The 22575-nt window shown below is 45.1% G+C and overlaps 1 protein-coding gene and 1 non-coding gene across 6 annotated transcripts in view; both read left to right on the top strand.

Annotated features, from left to right (window-relative positions):
• Window positions 1-22575, top strand: part of SMG6 (SMG6 nonsense mediated mRNA decay factor) — a 197074-nt gene that overhangs the window by 69860 nt on the left and 104639 nt on the right. For 4 of the 5 annotated variants that reach the window (XM_020909771.2, XM_020909772.2, XM_020909770.2 and 1 more), the window contains one exon: window positions 20929-21045. In XM_020909771.2, the coding sequence (XP_020765430.2) occupies window positions 20929-21045 (117 nt within the window). Of the gene's footprint in view, window positions 1-20669; window positions 20742-20928; window positions 21046-22575 lie in introns of those variants that run through there. The other variant, XM_070478846.1, reaches the window with a different exon arrangement.
• On the top strand, window positions 14288-14360 carry TRNAK-UUU (transfer RNA lysine (anticodon UUU)). The gene has a single exon. It is a non-coding gene; the product is annotated as a tRNA-Lys (tRNA).

The following is a 22575-nucleotide window of genomic DNA, read 5'->3' as shown; positions in this document are numbered from 1 at the left end:
GTGTATGTGTGTGTTTATAATGTTGTACGCACAAGTGCCTTTGTGCATCGACAGCCGCTCTTCCCATTACAGCTGGACTCCATTAGTCCTTGAAAATTAATGTAATCCCAGTTAAGAAAAAAATTAATTACTCTACCAGAGCTGCATTATATCCAAAGCTAGTGTTAGCTCCCTAGCTGGCAGCTTAGTTTGAGAGGCTCCAGGGGCCCACGGAGCTGTGGCTTTGGTGTCACAGCCCTTGCTGTCGGGTTTTTCCCATTGAGATCATTCCTCAGTCCTTCCTTCAGGGTCAGGCATGTGATGTGCTGAGAGTTAGTGCAGACCCCGCCTCAGTGAGCCACCAGGTTTCAGTCTGGTCGTCCCCAAAAGGCGTGTCCACCGCAGGCTTCACTCACCTGCCATGGCAGGTTTTCTTATCAGGATTCCTTAAAAACGAGGTTCTTTGGCAGCACTTGATTTTTTTTTTTTTTTTTTAGTTTTCTCTGGAGGAGAAATACTATTTATCAGAGTCTCAGAGAGGCACAGGGTTTGCCTTTGAGGGCTCTTTGTGGACAATTAAAAATGACAGTCACGCCTTGTTCTTGCTTTCTCTCTAAGCTTGGACTAGTTCGTCTCATACACACCTTCTGTTACAAATGAGCATGTCAGAGTTGACTGCTCGTTTCTAGTCAGACTGCTCCGTACCAGCCCTGGATGAGGGGCCGGCTGGCTCAGCGGGTGAGGAACGTTTCCAGCTCTGTAATCAGTGTTCTGGGATGGGGTGCAGGGCACGGCCCAGAAGTCGATGCAGTCGGCCTCGCCTTCACGGTACAGCTCTTGTGCAATTGCCCACATTTGTTGTTGTTTTGTGTCTTTTTCTTCTTTGGGGGCTAGATTGGGGGGTGGGGAGGCAAGGAGAGAGAGAGAGGGATAGGTGGGAAGGATGGTTGTTTATTTCCTTACTGGTCAGACTCTCCAGGCTCTCTGCTGAGAGTCCGGCCAGGATCCATCTGTCTTGGACTGCAGCTCGCTTTTTCTGCTGAGCTGGGGCGTGGGCAGCACAGGCCTGTGTAACCCGTGACAGGCCTCCCAAAGTGCCATGATGGCATGGATCCTCTCGGGGCTGTTCAGAACAACAGCAGGGTTAGTGGCCTTTTGTTTCTTTTGGGGCACGGGTTCAGCCTCTTCTGCGGCCCTCCTATCCCCTCCCTCTGGTGACTCCATATCCTCCCCCGGGCCCCCTCCCCATCCCAGTCTTGCTGACAACTGGTTGAGTCCTTGGCTTCCTGTACTTGATCCCCAGGCAGTGTACTTCAGTAAAAGTAGTAATTAGGCCTTTTACAAATTTATTTTATTAGTGAAGAGAGTTAGTAGGTAATGGGCTGTAATTCTAACACAGCCAGTTTGGAGATTAATAAAAAATTTAAAAAGAGCAGTTTTTACCAGAGGCAGTGGGCCTGTTATTTCGAGTACTCAGTTCAGCCGAAATCAGAGCAGCGTGGGACCCGTGGCGGGCTGTGCTGCTGGGAGGGTGCAGGGCCACGTTCCTTGTTGTTACAGTCTGTGCAGTGCCCGTCCTTGAGGGTGTTTTACGCTGGCATTGGAAAAAAGGAAACCTTGTTTTCCAAGAACTCTGCTCTCTCTCAGCTTGATAAGCATTTAAAAATAAAAGCTGCACAATTGAAATTGGCAGTGCATCCTCATTCTTTTGTCTCTCTGTTTATTTTTTTCCCTCATCCCTCAACATGTGTGCTACAGCCCATGGTTATTACACCCTCAAGAATGATGGCCTGGAACTCAGCAGACTTGCACCAAGGTCTGCCCGCCCTCCATTCGCTGTTTGAAGCTGGCTGAGGCATCAGGGCCCAGCACTGAGAGGCCGGGTGGATCAGCCTCCACAGCTCCATCTGTGGCACATTCCCTTTTCCCCTGAAGCTGCTGCCTGGAATTTTTAGCTTCTCCAGAATCCTGATTGTCAAGCCCAATCTTTCTTGTTAGTTTTTGCAGTTAACTTAATTGATTTGTTTACCTCTCCATTGGAGGAGCTCAAAAAGTGCTTTGGCACTAATCAGGAGCAGTCCTGGCTTTTAAAATAAGATTCTTCTGAGCTGAAATTGTATAATACTGACCCAGAGAGAGGAACAGCTACTATGGCTTAGGCTAGGGTGATGGTAAGTCCTGGTTTGCCGAGTGATTGCCTGTCCCTGTTGATGAGTTACTAATAGCACACCCTTTTGCCCTCACCAGTATCCCAGTTTAGGAGATAGATTTTAGCATCACCCTAACTTAGATGAATTTAGAAAAAGACGGGGGGGAAAAAAAAACCCACTCCAAACCAAAAAAACAACTCACTACAAACTGTTAATCCTTTGTCTAGAAATGTAATGGCTTGTAAGTCAGCGCCAAACCCTGCCCTAAGCATTGCATGCGGATTCCACTGGAGTCATGCACATGTGACCTCAGAAAGAATTGCCATATCTCTGGCTCTGTGAGCAAGGACTGGCCTTCCTGCTTGAGTAGGTCCTGATTAAGCCAACTTTGAAACACCGTGTCACTTGCTTTAGCATTTCTGGTTATCATTGCCTACTTGGTTGAGTCAGAATCTGGAGTTAGCTTTTGGTGGGGTGTGGTTTCAGGTTTGCCGATTTTCCCAGTTGATGCCTGTGAAGGCTTGGTGCCTGATGTAACTGAATAGGGTGTTACTTCAGGTTAGTAGTCCTTGTTTTTGCTTGGCTGGTTGGGCTGAACCTGGTATTACCGTTTCCCAAAGAATAGTTTTGGTTTGAAAACTGAAGGTCAGCAGTTCGCAAGCGCCGCACTTGAAGCCAACTCTGTGGTCTGTCTTGTGCCACTGGGCCAGCAGCACTGCAGCCCGGATCGATTGATCTGCGGCAGTATGAGGCCACGAACAGCAACTGCCAGACAAAACTCCATCTCACCCCACTTCCCCGTCCAACCTGTCTCTCTGCCCAGATCCCCTTTCTTTTTCCTCATATGTCTGTCTCACTCTTAGTTATGTATTTCGCTTTTTTGGGTCTATCTTTTTCCATCTCCCTGTCTCTTTCCATAACAGTTTTTAATAATGTTTTAGTTAGTTCCAGCCTTTTCCCTGAATGGATCCCATTGGAAAATGCATTTGAAAGGAAACAGTTATACACTTCCCTTCCTTTGAAACTCTGTTGGCACCTTTTCCAGTGCAGTAAACCATACAACATGTATTTTCAAAGTTTCCAAACACAGACACACTGGCGTTAAATTTATGAAAAAATATTGAGTTATTCAGCTGTATGGTAACTGTGACTTTCAGAGATGCTGATCAGATTTGAAATTGATGCTGACTTTCGGAATTCCTGACAAGTTTGAGATCTCTGAAGGAAATAGAGCCACACCAGCTCTTGGGCATCTGTGATGCCTTGGCCTTGGATTGCAGGACTCGGGGTAAGGGACACAGGTGTGAGAATCCCTCCAGCCACACCCACAGGAAAACAAGGAAAGCCAGTGAGCCATTAAATATTATGCCTAATTATGTCGGGCACAGGAGCAGAAATAAAATTGTTTACTCTGGTCTAGGACTGGAGGTCACGTAACACCTGTTTGTGTGGGATGTCATTTACTTCAGGGTGCCATGGCTAAGAAGAGCTTGTTTATTTGTATTCAAAGCAATGATGATGTCACTGATGTCTGTAAGTGACTTCCCTCCTCCCTCATCCCTGTGACCTTCTGTCCCCACCCCTCAAAAAAGTGTGCTAGGATCAGTCTATTTAAATACTGTGGATTTGACTGAGGTTTGAATTTGGTCCATGGGGACAGTGAGCCTTCTCAAGGATCCCAGCTGTTAATTCAGATGATCGCTGGGAATACGCTTGAAAGAAGCCTTTCAGAAGAAGGTTTCTTCCAAATTGCTTAAGCAGCTGAACTCTGTCTTGGCTCACTTATGTTCATGTACTGGACCGTTTCAGCTTTTCTTTGCTTACCAATCCAACAGTGGATCTGCCTCAGGGCACTCAGGTAGAGTCTGTGCCTGTCGCTGTAGGACCGAAGCTGCCTAAAACAACCCAGCAAAAGCTGAGCACCCTGCAGGCCACATGTCCCACTCACCTCGATTAACCAGGGTTTGTTAAGCATTTGTTGTGTCGTGTCTCGCTCCTCTTAGCTCTTCTGGTAGTATTTGCCTCTGTTGACGGGAGACTTTCCTGAAGTGCTTTTGATGATAATGACTGTATTCTCTCTTCTCCCCTTTCTCTCCACCCATGTCTTGGGTCTTCCCTTCCTTATCCACATATGAAATATCAGCCCTTTTTATTATCTTGGCCTTCCTCTCTTCAGCCTTTCCTCATTGGTGTGTTGTAAAATCCCATGGTTTTAATTGTCACCTTTCTGTGGGTCGCTCCCAAATCTCTTTCCTGCCCAAAACTTCCCTGAGCTCTAGCCCACATTTCTAACTCCTTGTTGGATGATTTTACCTGGAATCTCAAGCTTGCTAAAAATTGATTCATCCTGTTTCTCACATGTTGCAAGTCAGGTTTCCCAGGAAGCATACTCCTAAGACATAGGTTTGCATCCCCAGGAAGTTATTTGGGGAATGCTCTCAGGACCACTACCCGAGGGGGCATGATGGAAGCAGGATGGGGAACAGAGAGAAGTTGAACTTCACTGCAAATGTAACAGAGGCCTTAGCCAGTCCTTTACGGAGCTCTGGAGCTGCTTAAAGGGGCTAACCCTTCAGAATAGTCCCAGATTAGGCCAGCGGGGCTGAATCATTATATGCCCTCCCTCTATCCGCCAGTCGATGAATGTGAGTTATGGCTGGGCAGGGGCAGTGACGTTGGAGAAGCGCTTTTCTCCAGCTGAGAGCAGGTCTGGGAGAGGGATCATCTGAGATCTGTGGCTGCCAGTACTTGCGCCAGCTGGGAGAGCGAGCGTGTTTGTCCTGGGGGGAGTCTGGGCCGTGCACCAGGTCAGCCCCCGCCCCGGAACTGCTCCTCCGGTGCCGTTGTTCTCTTACTGGTACCAGTGTCCTCCATTCATTCATGCCGTCTTGGCCTCACTGTTTCTAAGTTGAGATGTAATTTACATAAAACAGTAAAGCACAGATTTTAAGCGCTCGGTTTGATGAGCTTTAACAAATGCCAACCCCACTGTCTAGTCTTTTTTACCTTGTATGTTAAGAGTGTTTGAAAATGACAAGAACCAACTTGAAGTAGCTTAAACAAGAGAGGAAATGTATTGCAAGGAACTTGAGGACAAGGATATTGTCCTGCAAAAGGGACTGGAGCCAGGAAAGCCTTTTTCTACACCTCTGCTTCCTTCTGCTTGCCCCCCTTCCTGGCAAATGGTAAAGGTTCAGTAAATAGTAGCTCTGTTGTATCATTTTTGTATATCGTATTTTTAGTTATCTCACCCTTTTAAATGACTATGTGTTTTATTATATATATGTCCCGTAATTTATTTAAACAGTCATGGACACTTAGGTTGTTTGCAGGCTTTTCCTGTCCAAACTTTGTGATAGTGACTTTCTTCATTCATTTCACACATTAGCTATATCTCTTAAGGTAGTTTTCACTTTCTTCTTTGGTTCATAGTTAACTATGCACGGGGGATCCTATTAGATTTCAACTCCTTGAGGGTCCATCTTCATGTCTGACTCATCTTTGAAAGCTCGGTGCCTAGCTTAGGGCCATTGCACGTAGTGGCTGCTTAGTAAAGACTGACTGTGCTTAAGGAAATGGATTAGTCCACCGTTTAGTGAGGTACTACTCAGGACAGATCGTCTCCTTTGACTAGGCACTGTGGCAAGTGCTCGGGATTTACAGGAGTCCGCCTGTAGACCCTCCCCTCGTGGGATTTCCGGCCTAGTGGAGAAGCTTGATAAATCCTGTGTTGGAGTGGCTTTGAGCCACCTGCTAGGGGCATGTTATGGATGGAATTGCTTTGAGCCCAGACACAGGAGGCCTGTTGGGGAGCACAGCACAGGTTTAATGTATTTTGGGTCTTGAAGGAAGGACTTAGATAATGGAGAGGAAAGAGGGTGGGCTTCGGAGAGGGAGGGTGGAAGAATGGCCATTCAGGGCCACAGAGGCGGCAGGTTTGCTATTTTATTTCCTCTTGGCTGTTTTCACTTGTCTTTTGGGCCCACTCTAAGGGGTAAGGCAGTGCTCTAAAAATAAATCTGTTAGGTCTTTTGAACCAAGCAGAAGCAGGTCAGTTCTGGCCTCCAAACAGAGGAAATCTCACCAAGAAGATGAAGTTGAGCTGGTGCTTAAAGACTGCCTCTTTGGCAGGGGGTGCTAATCCCAGAATTACTGAGCTTTGTTCTCAGCACCAGTGTTCAAATATAAATTTAGCTTTTAAATCGCTTTGCCCTATAGCATGCTGTTGAATTTTTGTTTTGGAAATATCCCAAAAATGTACATAAATCAAAGTTTACAGTTTAGACCATTTCCCTTTCATGTCCACCCATTATGTTTATGCACGTATATACTAAGAGCATATATATTTTAATGTATCATTTGGTCTTCTTAAAATAAGACTTTTATAGCATATGTCATGTTCCCATTGATAAGATTCTTTAGGATTTTAGGATACTCAGCCTTTCATCATCAACTGCAAGTAGCTCTTGCATTTGATTTTCTCTGACCCTTGGTCTGTGTTGCAAACTGAGTGTTGGGCAGATATGATAGACATCGGCGATCTCTCTACTTAAGGAAACCCTTTGTGGAGGCTTTTGAAATAAGTATTACAGTCTCCTAATTTAGCATTATTTTAACTTAGTTTTAAAGAGTTTCTTAAAGCATTATATATCTATCAATATATAAAATATTCCTACATATGTGTTTTTGGAAAAACATTCTTAGACTGTGATATATATGTATTTTGTCTCACCACACAGATAACTTCAGGATAATATTTCTTGGATATCTTTTAATAGTATGTGGTATAATGCCATGTGTTATAAAGGCCTTTCCAAGATTCTTGCTTCCCCCCACCCTACCTAGTATCCTTTGCACAGAGTCAGTGTTAAAAAATTATTTTAGGGACTCCCTTTGGTGGTCTAGACTCCAAGCTTCCAATATAGGGGGCACAGGTTTGATTCCTGGTCAGGGAATGAAGATCCCACGTGCTGCATGGTGAGGCCAAAAAAAAAAAAAAAAAATTATTTTAGAACTCAGTGCTGAGAAAAGATTTGTTTTTCCTGAGGAACTGATATACTTATTCCTTTCCAATACTGACAAGTATACTATTGTTGGTATTTCCTTTTCTGCTTTGACTGCCAGGAAAATCCAGAGGCGGATTTTAAGTTCATTCATGAAAGATTGTTAACCTGCATGATTGACATATTTATATTTTTCTTCTTGGTCCTGATTTTCTACATTTAATGTTATTCACTGTAGGTGATTTTGCCCTGCATTGTATATACATTGGCCTACGTTGTGTATACTGTTATATACTGTTACACTGTATATATGTATACTATATATGCTGTATGTATATTATATGATTGTATATACTGAAGTATAAAAGAGTAAGTATAAACTAAAAAGTTTAAACCTAGTTTAAAGCAGTGTATATAGGTTTCAGTCAGTCTTGTTGACAAGCTAGCCAGTCAACCACCTGAATACAAATTCTAAAAGGGATCTCCTTTGTAGAGCTTCTCAGTCAGGGGACTAGCTGGTGCCTCATGGGTTTCTAGCCACCTTCATGGAGTGCTAACTTTTTCACTTTTCTTCCTTGGCATAATTACTTTATTTAGCTATCATTCTGTTGATCTCTTTTCTGCTTTAAAAACACATGCTCCACAGTGGGCGGGGTTGGATAAAGTCATTACTTACATGATGTAGGTTGGGCATTGATCTTGGATTGTACAGCTTTGAGAAGCTTTTTAGGGCGAGTTGCTGGAGCAGGCTGGGATGAACATGCAGATCTGGATACTCAAGAGGAATCCACCCAGGGATTATGTTTCATCGTTGGCCTCAATTTTCAGTACTGACTCCTCCAAATTTGTTTGATGGCTATAATCTTTGCATTCTGGAAGCTTCTCAAAAGGAGTCCAAGAGATCCTTCCTGTTCTAGGTACCTCTCTGCCCTACCTGTCTCAGGGTTGTTTTATTTTTTACCTTGTTTGCAAACTGTCAAACTCTTTTAAAAAATCCTTTAGGAAACCATAAAATGAAAAGAACTTGAGTTAATCTGTTAAAATGAAAGCTGAACACTTCTCTGCCCCGCTGCCTGTCATCTCAAAGGAGCCTCTTCTGAATGAGGTGTCTGCTGGCATTACTTGTCTCTTACTTTTACCTTTTACCAAATTGCTCCTGAAACGTCATACCAACAAAGGTGGGTTTCACGCTGCCTGAATCAGATACCAGACCTCTGCCTGCTCCACAGAAGTGATGTAGCTGCATTAGCTCCGTCACAGGTTTACAGCAGAAGTGCTCTTCTAGGGTAGCCAGTGGGCATGCCTCTTAGGGAGCCTCTCACTTCTTTCCTCTACAACCTTAAGTAACTGACTCAAGGCTCCCGAGATCTCCTGATAGCATTCCACAGGGATTTAGCTGCCTGATGTGAAATCAAGAAGCTGCCACTCTCTTCTATGCCTCCTTTGCTTCCCTCAAATACTGGGGGAGAGGCAAGCTTCCCCAAACCTCTGGCAAGCAGTGTAGGAGCAGAGACACTGTCCTCCAAGATCTACTTGTAACTCCTCCAAATGTGACGCTGGAGTGGCAGGCGTGCTTCCGCTGGGCCTCATTCCTGAGAGGCTTGGCTGATGCCAGCATGCCATTCTGCTGGCAGCAGCTCAGCTTGCCCAAGAGGAAGCATGCATTGAATAACCCTGGATTCAGGCTGGAAATTCCGAGTGACGGAGATATAACTAAGGTGGAAGCAGCCAGAGTACGTTTTCATTGGCAATTGATTGAATTTTCCCGGGAAATCTATTGGAATTCCATTTCTAAGATGGCATGGGTATTTCCTGGAAAAAGCTGAGCACTCATTTAGAAGTGTTTTCAGTTTTCCTTGAAAAGAGTAGAAGTGGTTTGCCATCTGTTTTGCCAAGATGTATCAATAGAGTCCCCAGGACATTTCTTGGCTCTCGAGCTCCATGTCGAGGAAGAGGGAAAGCCAAGCTGCTCTCTGGAGAGGGCCTAACACCTCTGGAGGTCATATTCGTGCCTTCAGAAGGCAGCAGTTGTGTTACAGCACCATAAAGAGCTTTGCAGTCAACCAGACCAAAGGTTTGATTTCGCCACTCAGCCGCTTATTAATATCAGCTGTGTGACCTTGATGACAAAAGTTAGCTTATCCTCTGAAGCTTTGTTTTCTTGACTATAAAGTAGGGAATTTCATGGCTGCATCACTTTGCTGACAAAGGTCCATATAGTCAAAGCTGTAGTTTTTCCAGTAGTCATGTATGGATGTGAGAATTGGACCATAAAGAAGGCTGAGCGTCGAAGAGTTGATGCTTTCGAATTGTGGTGCTGGAGGAGACTCTTTGAAGAGTTCCTTGGACTGTAAAGAGATCAACCAGTCAATCCTAAAGGAAATCAGTCCCGAATATTCATTGGAAGGACTGATATTAAAGCTGAAGCTCCAATACTTTGGCCACCTGATGCGAAGAATCAACTTATTGGAAATGAGTTTTTTCCAATACTGGGAAAAACTGATACTGGAAAAGATTGAAGGCAGGAGGAGAAGGGGATGACAGAGGATGAATGGTTGGATGGCATCATCGTCTCAATGGACATGAGTTTGCGCAAACTCTGGGAGATAGTGAAGGACAGGGAAGCCTGGTGTGCGGCAATCCATGGGGTCTCAAAGAGTAAGAGTAAGACATGGCTTAGAGACTGAACAAAAACAACGACGTAGGGAATATGGATGCCAGTTTGCAGTGTTTTTCTCAGTATCAAAGTAATGTGTGCAAAACACCTTATTCAGGGCCTTTGTATGTATTAGACACTCAGTAGATGTCCAGCTTTCTTGATTAAATCAGTCTCTTAAGTTATAAACTCTGAAAAATCTGAAGAGTTGATTCCCCTAATTTAAAAAATCTAATTAAGAGTTTTACTGAGATATAATTGTATTTTAGACTACATATACTTAAAGCGTGTAAGTTGGATGAATTTACACACACATATATATACACATTTGTGAAACCATCATGACAATCAAGATAGTGGAATAAAGGTTTCTTGTGCTCGCTTGTAATCTGTTCTTTCCTAACCGTCCCCTCCTGGTCCCAGGCAACTGCTGATCTGCCAGCACTGTAGATTAATTTGTGTTTTCTGGAATTCAACAGTAAGTTCTCTCCGCCCTTCCTCACCCTCCCTCTGTCCTGCCTTTATTCCACATTGATTTTGACATTCATCAGCATTGTTGAGTGATACAGTAGTTCCTTTTCGTTGCTGACTGGTCTTCCATTGTGTGGATATACCACAATTTGTTTATCTCCTTGTTGATGGATATTGGTTTTATTTTCCAGTTTGGGGCTGTTAACACATAAATAGCTGTAAGCATTCAAGTGTTAAGTCTGTATGAACATATGCTTTCATTTCTCTTAAGTAGGTACCTTGGAGTGGTATACCTAAGTCATTTGTTTTAACTTATTGAGAAATTTCCCACCTATTTTCCAAGGTGATTGTATCATTTTATATCCCTAAAGCTGTGTATAAGGAGTTAAGTTCTCTGCATCCTCACTAATACTTATTTTCTGTTTTTTTTTTTTTTTTGATCATAGACATCCTAATTGGGGTAGAGTTTCTCATAGTTTTGATTTCCCTAATGTTGAGCATCTTATCAGAAGTACATGTTCAGCATGTTCTTATTTGTCATCTGCATATGTGCTTTGCTCATTTTTTGGTGTATCTTATTAATTTGGAAGAGTTTTTTATATATTCTTGATAAGAGTCCTTTGTCAGATATGTGTTTTACAAATATTTTCTCCTAGTGAGAAAATTTTTGTGGCTTCTCTTTTTATTTTTGTCTTTTAAAAAGTAAGTTTTCTTTTTATGAAGTCTATTTTTTTTTTAATTTGATCTTTACAGATTTATTGGCGAAGGAGCAGTTTAAAATAGTATTGTAGCTTATGCTGCTAATTGAAAAAATCTCCTTAGTATCCGTCTGATTAACAGTCCAAAGCAGTGCAGCCCTGAAAATGCATAAGCAGTTTCATTTATGAAGATAACTGTGCTAGGACTTCTGTGGTAAAACAACTCCCCCCACCCCACCTGCCCTTGTTTGAAGAATGTACATACCATTGGTGTGAGATTTATACCTTTACTTATTTTTTGAACATCAAGAACATGTTTAAACAGCTCACTTAGCTTCTGCAATTCGTTCTTGTCATCTTTCTTCACTTTCTCATCACCTTCACTTAGTGCTGCTTGTCATGGATTTTACCAGCCCAATGAGTCATAGCCTTGCTGATGGCGTTCTCCTGCTTGACTCCTTATTCTTTGGACAGAAGTTCTGTCTTCAGTGAACTTTCCTTTCTTTTTTCTTACTTTACTTTTGGTTGCCCCTGGCAGTTTCTTGCTCAGTCCAGATAAGGAACCACGCGGATGGGCATGTCCAGCATCTCAAGCCGGGCAGCACGTAAGAACAAGAGGTTGAGAGGATTCTCAACTGAGAAGCTGTCCTCAGAATGTCTTAGTCGTCCTTTTCTGTGTAAAAGAGAAACATTGCTGGAATCCTGTGTCCAGTCTTTTTGGGTTTTGTCTGTCGGCTTACTTTTGCTTACTTGTTTTAAATTTTTCATTTTGAAATAATTACAGATTCACAGGGAATTGTAAGAAAAATATATATATATTAATAGACACACAGGAGTTCCTGTTCACCCTTCATCCCTCCTTCACTAATGTTAGCATCTTGCATAACTTTAGTACAGTGTCAACACCATGAAATTGACATTGGTACACTCATGGACCTTATTCACATTTCACTAGTTATACATGCATTCGTGTGTGTGTGTGTGTGTGTAGCTGTGTGCAGTTTTACCACACAGTTAGTTAGGTTTTTTTTTTTTATTTAGCTGCTTTGGGTCTTAGTTGTAGCATACAACATCTTCCATCTCTGTTGCAGCCTGCTGGGTATTTTGTGTTTTGTTTTGTTTTGTTTTTTAGTTGCAGCATATGTGATCTAGTTCCCTGATCAAGGATTGAACCCGGGTCCACTGCATTAGGAACTTAGAGTCTTAGACACTGAACCACCAGGGTAATCCCTGCACAGGTAGTGTAATGTAACTGCTTCACAATTAAGATGCAGAACTGTTCCATCACCACAAAAACTCCTTCATGATGCTGCCTTCTAAGAACCATGCCGCCCTTCTATCCCCAGATGCTAACCCCTGTTTTCCATCTCTGTAATTACATTATTTCAAGAATATTATATAAATGGGATCATATAGCAGGTAATCTTTTGAAATTGACTTTTTTCACTCAGCATAATTCCATGACAAACTGTCCATGTTATTGCCTGTATCAGTCGTCTTTTATGAGGCTGAGTAGTATTCCATAGTATGGATGTTCCACTGTTTGTTTAACCATTTATCCAGTGGAGAACATTTGGGTTCTTTCCAGTTTTGAGCTATTGTGAATAAAGCTACTATGAACATTTGCATACAGGTGTTTGTGCAGACATAACTTTTCATTTCTTTGGGATAAATGCCCAAGAGTATGATTGCTGGGTCACATCATAAGCATTTAGTTTTAAAAGGAACTGTCAAACTGTTTTCCAGAGTGGCTGTACCATTTTATATTCCAATCAGCTATGTATGCTGCTACTGCTAAGTCACTTCAGTCGTGTCTGACTCTGTGCGACCCCATCCCTGGGATTCTCCAGGCAAGAACCCACAGGAGTGGGTTGCCATTTCCTTCTCCAATGCATAAAAGTGAAAAGTGAAAGTGAAGTTGCTCAGTCATGTCTGACTCTTCGCGACCCCATGGACTGCAGCCTGCTGGGCTCCTCCGTCCATGGGATTTTCCAGGCAAGAGTACTGGAGAGGGGGTGCCATTGCCTTCTCTGTCAGCTGTGTATATATGGTCCAATTTCTCTGCATCCTCACCGCTTTTTGGTGGTGTTACTATTTGTCATTTTAGCCATTCTAATAGGTATTTAGTGATGTCTCGTAGTTTTAACTTTCATTTCCCTAATGGGATATAACTGTAAATGTAAAGATGTAAAATGTAAAGATACTGAACAACCTTTCATGTGTTGATATTTCACCTGTATTTCCTATTTGGTGAAATGTATGTTCATGTCTTTTGCCCATTTTCTAATAGGACAATTTGTTTTCTTATTGGTGAGTTTTGAGAGTTCTTAATATAGCCTAGATACTAGTCCTTTGTAAGATATGTAGTTTCCAAATATATCTTTCTAGTCTGTAATTTGCTTTTTCATTGTCTTACAGTAGGGCAACAGATTTTAATTTTATGAAGTGTAGCATATCAATTTTCCTTTTATAGACTATACTTTCGGCATCAAGTCTGAGAAATCTTCACTTAGTCCTAGGTCCTGAAGACTTTCTTCTGTTTTTCGTCTAAAAGTTTTATGGTCTTTTTTTTTTTTTTTTAGTTTTATGGTCTTATGTTTCATATGTAAGTCTTTGATCCATTTTCAGTTAATTTTTGTGTAAGGTGTAAGATTTAGGTTGAGTTTCTTTTTTTTTTTTAATGGCTGAGTAATATTCTATAATAATGGATATTCCACAATTTGTTTAACCATTCATCCACTGAAGAACATCTGAGTTTGTGGACATCTAATTGCTTGAGCAAATATATGTTGAAAAGGCAAGTCATTTTTTGACTTACCATCGGGAAGAATGACTCCTCCCAGTTTGTTTTTTTGCAATGTTGTTTTAACTATTCTAGGTCCTTTGCCTTTTCCTTTAAAGGTTAAAGTCTTGTTTTAGAATGAAGTTTGTTTTTGTCTACAAAAGTCTTTGCCCAGATTCTGATAGTAATTGTGTTAAACCTATAAATCTTTGTGGGCAGAATGGATATCTCTACAATATTGATTCTTCCGATCCATGAACATGTTAATAAGTCTCTCCACTTATTCTGGGTCATCTTTTATTTCTTTCATCAGTATTTGTAGCTTTCAGCCTAGGATCCTGTTCATATTTTGCTAGATTTATACCTAAGTATTTCATTTTCTTCAGCAGTGTTGGTGTTTTTAATTTCAGTTTCCACATAGTTATCTCAGAGCTTTTGGTACAGAGCTGTGGAGTAGTCTGAGGTTTTCGTGTTCATAGTAAAGGAGAGAAGAAGAGTTGGAGTTTGAAACTTGAATCACAGGCATTTGAGAACCAGGTATGGGGAATTCCCTGGTGGTCTAGTGGTTAAGACTCAGTACTTTTACTGCTGAGGGCCTGGGTTCAATCCCTGGTCAGGGATCCTGTAAGCAGTGCGGCCAAAAAAATCCAGAAACCAACCAAAGGAGAAAACCACAAGACATGGAAACAGCGTACATGTGTGAGAGCAGGCAGACGGGGCTCAAACCAGGTCTGGGACCAGTCATTTCACTTCTCTGAGCCTGCTTTCTCAGTTGTCAGAAAGGGAGAATAACCTCCTGTGCAGATCTTTTGTAAAGCTCTGTGATTATATATATATATATATTTAAGCACACACACACACACACACACACACACACACACACGCTCTGTACAGGTCTCCCTATATCTTAGTTATTATTTCTGGCCACAGTGGAGTCATTGTTTATGATCCACAAATGGAGAGGCAAGTGTACCTGCTGTTAAGAGCAGCAGTCATTTCTTGAACCACTTCATGGTGCTAATTTTCAAGGATGTGAAATCTTGACATAGCTCTTGTCCTCAAGGGGCTTATAATTTTGTTGAGGAAGGATGCTCTATGTATAAAAACTCCAGATTAGGCATTCCTTGTCCAGTCCCAAATGTGTGGTGCAGACAGTGGGTGCACCAGAGAGCTTTCTCTTCCTGGGTTTTGTTTGCCCTTTTTGTACCCTGTTCATCAGTGTGGCTTCTGGTTGTTGTTGATGAGAGAATGTGTGGAGGTGGGAGGGGGTGTGTACAGATTTAGGGGAAGGGGGTCATGTGGGAATATGTAATTAATTTTTATACTTTCCCCAGTAAACCATCGACCCTTTTTATGATGTCATGAGGGATTCCTTAATTTTGCAGCTGCTTCCTGGTTACGTCAGAGGGGAGCCTCTCACCCCACAGCCTGGAGCTGCGCTCCTACAAGAATTGGAAACAAATGAAGTGCTGAATATCTAATGGCTTCCACAGGGAGAGCCCGTTCAGACTTCCCAGGCCTCCTTCTGCAAGGTCTTCCTCAAGTATTTCTGACCCCCTGAAGTGTCTTTGTTCTGGAAAGACAGGACTGGCCCAGAGCCAAGTGGGCGGGAGCCTGGGGACTCCTTGCCTCACAGCCCCTCTCCCTCCAGGTGTTCCGCAGTCCCACGTTTCTGCCCCTCTCCTGGATCTCATTTGGTGGGTGTTTCCCTTGCTGGGATCTCAGGATCCTCTGGAACCTGCCAAGATTATCAGCGAGGGTCCTTCCCTCCCCACATCATCATCTTCTCTTCTCTTCTCTCTGCTCTTGATTTTCCTTCTGCAGCGTTTCTCACATCTGTGCACGCCTTTCAGTTCTCTCTCCCACCTCTCTTCTAAGAAAGATGTTACATTTATTTGGCATTATAAAGTTTATGAAGTGCTCTACATGTAACTCCTCTTCATTCAAGCAAGTTCACGTCCTCTTAGCTTCCCAGCCTGTTTGACTCCCTGTCGCTCTTTTCCGGCTACGCTCATCCATCCTAAATGCTTTAACTAGGCTTAGCTAGACCTCCTCACTGCTGGTTGGGTCCAGCCTGGGTTTGCTGCCCTGGCATCGCAGGCGCTGTGCTTTGGGGTCCCTGTTTTATGGCATGCCGAATACAGTGCTTGCTGTCAGAGTACGTGCCTGGTGTGCCTCTACCTGCGTGCCTCTTCAGCACGCTCCGTCTTTGTTCATCTTTTGCAGCATGGATGTGTTCTCTTCCACGAAACCTTCCGTGATACACACCAGCAGGAAATAGTTAGAGAAAGCATCTTATTTCCGCCTTCCTTATGGAATGCCGTAATATATGGTCTTGAATTACAGTTATTTGGCTGTCTGTGTAGTATTCTGTCTTCCTCATTAGAATATCATCTTCTCATGGACAGTATCCTGTTTTCCATTGTATCCTTCACAATTGGACCAAATCAACAACTGTGGAGTCAATGGGAGAGGTCACTTGGTTGGGAGGTTGGGATTTCCTTTGTCCCGACACCTACCTGCTTGCTAAGAGAAAGTTAGTTTATAATCCTAGAAAATCCAGAAGGACAGTAGGGTCTCTGAGAGAAGACACATTCCCTCCCATGTTCCTCTGTCTTGTCTTGGACAGATTTTACTCAGGGATGCGTCCTGGATTGCCTTCTCCCCAGTCAGCCTGCATTCTGCCACTGTGCATGAATATAGTTTGCTTGGCTGTATTGGTGCCTGACTTCTCTGACTCATTCACCATTTTCTCAAATGATGAGTTTTATTCCCTGGGGAATAAAACGATGCCCTGATGGCATGGACATCTCTGCTTTTGCTGTGAGATTTTTGTCTGGTTCCTATAAAAGCGACTGCCTCTTCCACCTCCCTGTCAGCCAGCAGCTGCCACAGGGAACTGTGGCTCGAGCAGCAGCAGTCGAAAGATGCTCTCACTGCCCACTTCCTGTAGACGAGGAGGTTTTGGTGGGCTGCTCAGGAGCGGTGCCAGCTCTGTGTCTGACTGGTGACTGACTCATGAGAAAAGCAGCCTCATGTCTGAAAGATAAGAGCCAACAAATCGCCTCCAGGTGGTGTTAGTTTGGAGGTGACTGACCATTCATTTCCTCCCTCTGGGAGGAGCCAGTGGGGACGGAATTAGTGAATAAGTGGTCTTGCCTGCACTTTTTTCTGGCTGTTAGTGAGGCTGCTAAGCAAACAGTTGGTCCTCTCTGCTGGAATGGCGAGTGGACCCCAGTGCCCTCCGAATGCCCTCTGTGGCTGTGGGGGTATCAGACTTATGTGTCATCTGTACTGTGTCTTCTCTTCATTACTCCTCTTATTCTCTTGCTAGGAAGTTGGCTATGTGCGCCAGGCAAACTCTGCTTGTCCGTTGCTGCCAGATTATTCCGTGACCAGCCAAACCTCAGCCCTGCTGATCTGATTTCCTCCAGATCTCCCCCTGACCCAGGAACCGATCAGAAGTGATGGTTCTGAACTGCGGTCCCTTGGCCGGGCTCCACGGGTCCGGGCAGGTGGGCCTGCCTCGCCTCCGCACCGCTCCCCTCTCCCCCCTCCTGCCTTGCTCCCATTTCCTGCAGGACACCGTTCTGCCATCCTGGAGCCGTCAAGCACAGCTTTGCTTTGGCAGCACCGTCGTGCACACACGGGTGGGAGAGGGGCCGTGTTTATCACTTTTCCTGGAGATTATCTGTTTAAGCACTTCTCTGACAGTTACAATAACAAGGGCAGTGTGTTGTGTTTCCCAGCAGAAGGACACTTGCTGTTGAAAGATGTATAGCACTAATTAGAAATACATAACATCCGGCCACATGGCAGCCTTCTCCCGGCCGCTCCATTTCCTGATTTCATACAACTTTGACGACAGTTGGTTTATGTTTTCCATGAATATGTTCTCAGAAAAATGAGAAGGTCTCTCCATTAATAGGAGCAAGAAGAGTGTTTCTGCTTGAGCAGGTATTTGGCCAGAGGAGTGGTGGGAGCCGCAGTCACCTGCCCCTCTGAAAGCGTGTGGGAGGGGTTCAGACTTCAGGTGACTCTGTGGTACGAGACATTTCCGTCTGACTTCCTCAGCCAGAAGCTTCCCCCTACCCCCTTGAACAGGCCTGCTTTTGGAAAGAAGGGGAAAGGCCATTTCACAGTGTTAATGAGTTCCTCAGCTCCTGTCAGGCTCCAGCCACCTGACACAAAGCCAGAGGAACCCAGGCAAATACCAAGGCGAACAATGCTTTTTCCTTCCCCACCCCACATCACTTGTTGGCCTGGCCCAGCCCTCTCCAGGGATATATATGGGCCTCTGTGAGGGTGGGGCCAGTTTCCTAGGCCTCACCTGGGATGGGTGGGCCTGGGACCCTGGATGCTGCTTTCCTGCTCACTTGCACCAAGTGGGTCCTTCTCAAGGACTGGCATCTTACAGATTCTAGCCCACAGAAACCTAAGTGTGGCGGATAGCATCTCCTGAAGATACCATAGCACTTAATACATTTCTCACAGGAGGCACACGATCTGAGTCACCATGGTTACTTGGGAGTAATAAATAACCCATTTGGAAGGTCCTAAGATTGCAGGGACCCTGTTTTATTTGTAACTTTGTATGTGTAGGTGCTCAGTATGTGCTTATGGTACCACTGAGCCCTGGAGGAGGGCAGGCCTTCCAGAAGTGTTCTATGTGCAGAGCTGACCAAGACCCAGGCATTCTGACTCCCAGAGATAACTGTGGTATCACCACCTGCGTGATCAGCACATGACAGCATACTGATTTGTATTAATACCTCCCCATCCTTCAGACCCAAACACAGCAGGGAGTGCTTTCAGGCCCTTTCTGGGGAGAAGGAGGGGTGAAGGGCGAAGGGTGAGGTGATGTAACCATGGCCAGGAGCGGAGCCATCATGCGGCTGCGTTTCAGCCGCAGCCCTGAGGTGGTCAATCCCTTCCAGACATAGCAGAGAGGCTCCAGTTGTTGCTCCTTCACCTGGTCCCCAGACCTTCCTGTAGGAGGCTTAAAAAGGAGCCAGGCTGGACTCCCCAGAGGCCTCAGGGTCATCATTCCTAAGTAGTTGGTTCTCCCCTTGAGCCTTCGCCTTGTGCACTTTGAGAAGGAGTCTAACCCAAGGCTGCCATTTATCAGAAAAATAGAAATGGTCTTGGTGAAAGTCATCTCTCTTCACCCTGTCTTATCTTTATCAAGGCTGATGAGAGTATCTTGTTGTAGTCCTGGGCTTCTGTCAGTCCTCAGAGCTCAGATACCCACTTCCATCTCTTCTGAGGGCCTTCTGTGTGCAGGTAACTTCTGCCTAGGCCCAGGAGTTCCCATGGACAAAGGAGCCTGATGGGCTGCAGTCCATGGGGTCACAGTCACAAAGAGTCTAACACACCTTAGCAACTAAACAACTTCTGCCTAAGATGTTCAGTTGATGAAGGGGACACTAATGTGTACTCACTGTGTCATCTGCCAGGATGTGGCCTCCACTCATCCTCTCCTAATAAGTCCCTCTGTCCAGGACTTATTCTCCCATTCTGGGCTTTGTTGCTATTTAGAGGCAGGCTACTGGCAGTGGTGGGCAGGGGCCTGGACTGGGCCAGGATTCAGACAGTGCCATTGCCTATTGTGAACATGGAGGGGAGAAGCTGGCAGCCTTCCTTGGGATGGCTTACATGTCTCCCCCTTCCCAGCTGTCCACCCTCCCTCTGCTTGGTCCTTGGACGCTCGTTTCCTGTCTCTCTAGCAGAGGTTTAGGGCCTTACCAGAAGAAGGAGGGAGGCTGGCGATCTATTCTAATCACATGGATTGTTACCACTTCCTTACTGCCTGCCACAGTTGAATTGGAAGGTTCGAGGGTGACATTTGGGACCATTGGGCATCTGGCAGGCTGGTGGGAAAACCACAAGAGGAGAATTGCTACACTGATGCTAGTCATATGTTGGGACCTTCTGAGCAGCAGCCTGTTCCTTCTCACCCCCAGGGCTTTCTAAAGTGGTTTGGGGCTGGCTTTGCATACTCCAGTCATGTTTGCTCCTGTGGCCAAGACAGTTAGGAATAACTGTGGTTGTGTAGCATCTCCTGGAGTAAAGACTTCAATTAGGCCCCACTGAAAAGCCCAGTGTCAATGAGGGGAGAGGCGAGAGGGCTCCCTCTTGACTTCTGAGGTTAAAATGCAAGCAGGGACAGAGATCAAATGTGCAGCTCATTATGCTTTTAACACTTGGAGATTCTGAGAGTTCTCCCGTATTACAGGAGGAATTAACAGATCAGCTGCTGCCAGAGCAAGTGAGCCTGGCCGTTGATTCTGCCTCCTGCACATATAGGGGTCTCCTCCCCTGAGGCTGCAGCCTGGCCTGCTGCCGTCTGCTTGTCGCCTGTTTCTCTCAGGACTGGATGAGGTGACCAGAGGGAGGGCTGCTGATAGGGAGTGGGTACGGACAGGGGTTTGCAGGTGTATGTACTTGTAGCTCCTGCTAAAGGATAGGCCTGGCCACCGCCAAGGTCGCTCCTTTCCCTGACCCACAGCGGGAAGGAAGTTGGTCAGGCTCAGGAAGTGAGGGGCATGGACTGCTAGTGTCGGAAGCCAGGTTTATTTCTTAGCCCTACAGGAATGAATAGGTGAAAATTAAAGCTAATACTTATGTAAGTGCTTATTATGTGCCAGGCACTGTCCTTTATAAAATTTGACTCATCCAGTGAAACATATATTATTTCTAAGTGTGTTCCCTGAAGAGGAGGAACAGAGAGAAGGTAAGGCTGGAATCAAAGGGTGGTGCTTCAAGAAAATGACTTCTAAATTTGTGTTTTTCTGATCTTAATTGGTGACTGTATTCCTGCCATCTATATGTTAGAGAGACTGAGTTAATATGACTTCCTGTTAACTGTGATTCATGTCATCAGCAGAGAGCATGCAGTTTGGGCTCCGACTGTGCACCTGGGGGAAGTGGTGCGAAACAGAATTTATACCAGGGAGCCCTATAATAACCATATCGGGCACTTACCACATGCCAGGCATCCTGGTGAGTGCTTCACATACGATACTTTATTTAACCTTTTGACTGCCCTTTGAGAGTGGGAATCTTCCAGCCCCAGGCTTAGGTGAGGAAAAGGAAGTCAGTGACACGACCAAGGACTTCCGCCTGATGAGGTGGGGAGAAGAGCCCTGAGCCCCCAGGACACTGATGGACTTGCCTTTCCCCTCCCCAGACTGCTTCTCGGAGGAGTGTCGCTCTGTGATCCAGGAACAGGCTGCAGCCCTGGGCCTGGCCATGTTTTCTCTCCTGGTGCGACGCTGCACCTACTTACTGAAGGAGTCGGCCAAAGGTAAGCAGACGCGGGCCCCTGGCTGGTGGACCTGCCAGCTCCTGGGTCCTGTCCAGACATGCTCAAGAGGCCACGCTGCATTCTCCGTGTCTTCTCCCTCTACTCCGGGCTCCCTCTTGCCAGCGTGCCCTCTTCCTTTTGCCTACCTGGCTAGTCCTACTTCCTCTCCGGCCCTCCTTCCATTTTGTGGAAAGGAGAGGAGACTTCTTTCATCCTCTGTCTCTCCTCTTTTCAACAGGATTTTCACTGTACCTCTGAACTGCTGCGTGTTCATGCAATTTGAAGAATGAGTTTTCCTTGATGTTCATAACTGATGTTTTGGTTTCCCCCTCTTTCTGTATGTCCCTCTTTGTTTGGTACCTGGTAGGGGCCATAACTGCCATGGACCAACCATCTGCAGGAGACTCACTGGACCAGATCAGGGGTTCTTTCTAGCCCTTGCTTTGAGCAGTGTCCCCATGTCCTTTAAGTCTGCCCTTAGAATTCCAAGTCTGACTTCTGGGCCGTGTAAGGCAGGGCTGAAGGGTACACCTTCCTTCCAGCTTCTGGATCAGTTGTGATGAGTAGTGAGGCCCCTCTGTTGTTCCCCAGCCACATCAGCCTTATGGGAGTGCCTCTAGCCACTGGGGCCGCCTATTTAGAGGGAGGAAGGTTAATTGGAGAGAATCTCAAATTTACAGAAAAGTTTCAGAAATAACACTCTCTTACTCACCCCTCACCCAGACTCCGTAATTGTTAACATTTTACCACACTTGCTTTAAGTTATCGCTCTTTCCATACACACACGTATACATATTATTTTCTTTGTGAACCATTTGATTGTAAGTTGCAGACATGGTAGCTTCCCTGTCCTGCCCCTTCCAGATACTTGACTGTGTGTTTCCTAGTCTCAAGGACCTTCTCTTACATGACAGTACTGTTATCACAGTCAGGAAGCCAGCGTTGATACAGTACTATTATTGACTCTACAGACCTTACTGAGTTTGTATCAGTTGTCCTAAAAAAATATTTCTTTCTGGTCTAGGATCCACTGTAGGATCAGATGTTGCATTTAGATGTCAAGACTCTTTATAGTCTCCTGCAACATGGATGGTTTCTGAGTATTCCTGTGTTCTTTGTGCTCCTGACAGTTTTGAAGTATGCAGGACATTTATCTTGTAGAACGCCCCACTGTTTGGATTTCTCTGATACTTCCTTACCATCAAATTCGTGTTGTTCCGTTTGAGCAGGAACCCTGGTGCCATGTCAGTGCTGTGCTGAAGGAAGGCTAGAGTGGGTGTGGGTGGGAGGCTGGAGGCCAGGGTGGCGACCCTGTCCCCAGGCCCCAGGTGGAGCACAGGCAGCTGTGTGCAGGGCAGACCCAGCGCACTGGTTCTCTCTCTGTCCTGCTTTTCAGAATCCTCTTAGGTGCTGGCACTTGTCCTTCGCTTCTGGGCCCAGCTGTCCTGTGGACGTGGTCTCCCTTCCCTGGGAGCTGGCTGCCATCCCAGTGCCCCAGGCCGCACACAGGGCCACTGCAGATCTAGGCCC

This window comes from Odocoileus virginianus, chromosome 17 (assembly GCF_023699985.2).
Source record: "Odocoileus virginianus isolate 20LAN1187 ecotype Illinois chromosome 17, Ovbor_1.2, whole genome shotgun sequence".
Lineage (NCBI taxonomy): Eukaryota > Metazoa > Chordata > Mammalia > Artiodactyla > Cervidae > Odocoileus > Odocoileus virginianus.
The sequence above is the reverse complement of the archived record's forward strand: the minus strand, read 5'-3'. Positions and strand labels throughout refer to the sequence as shown.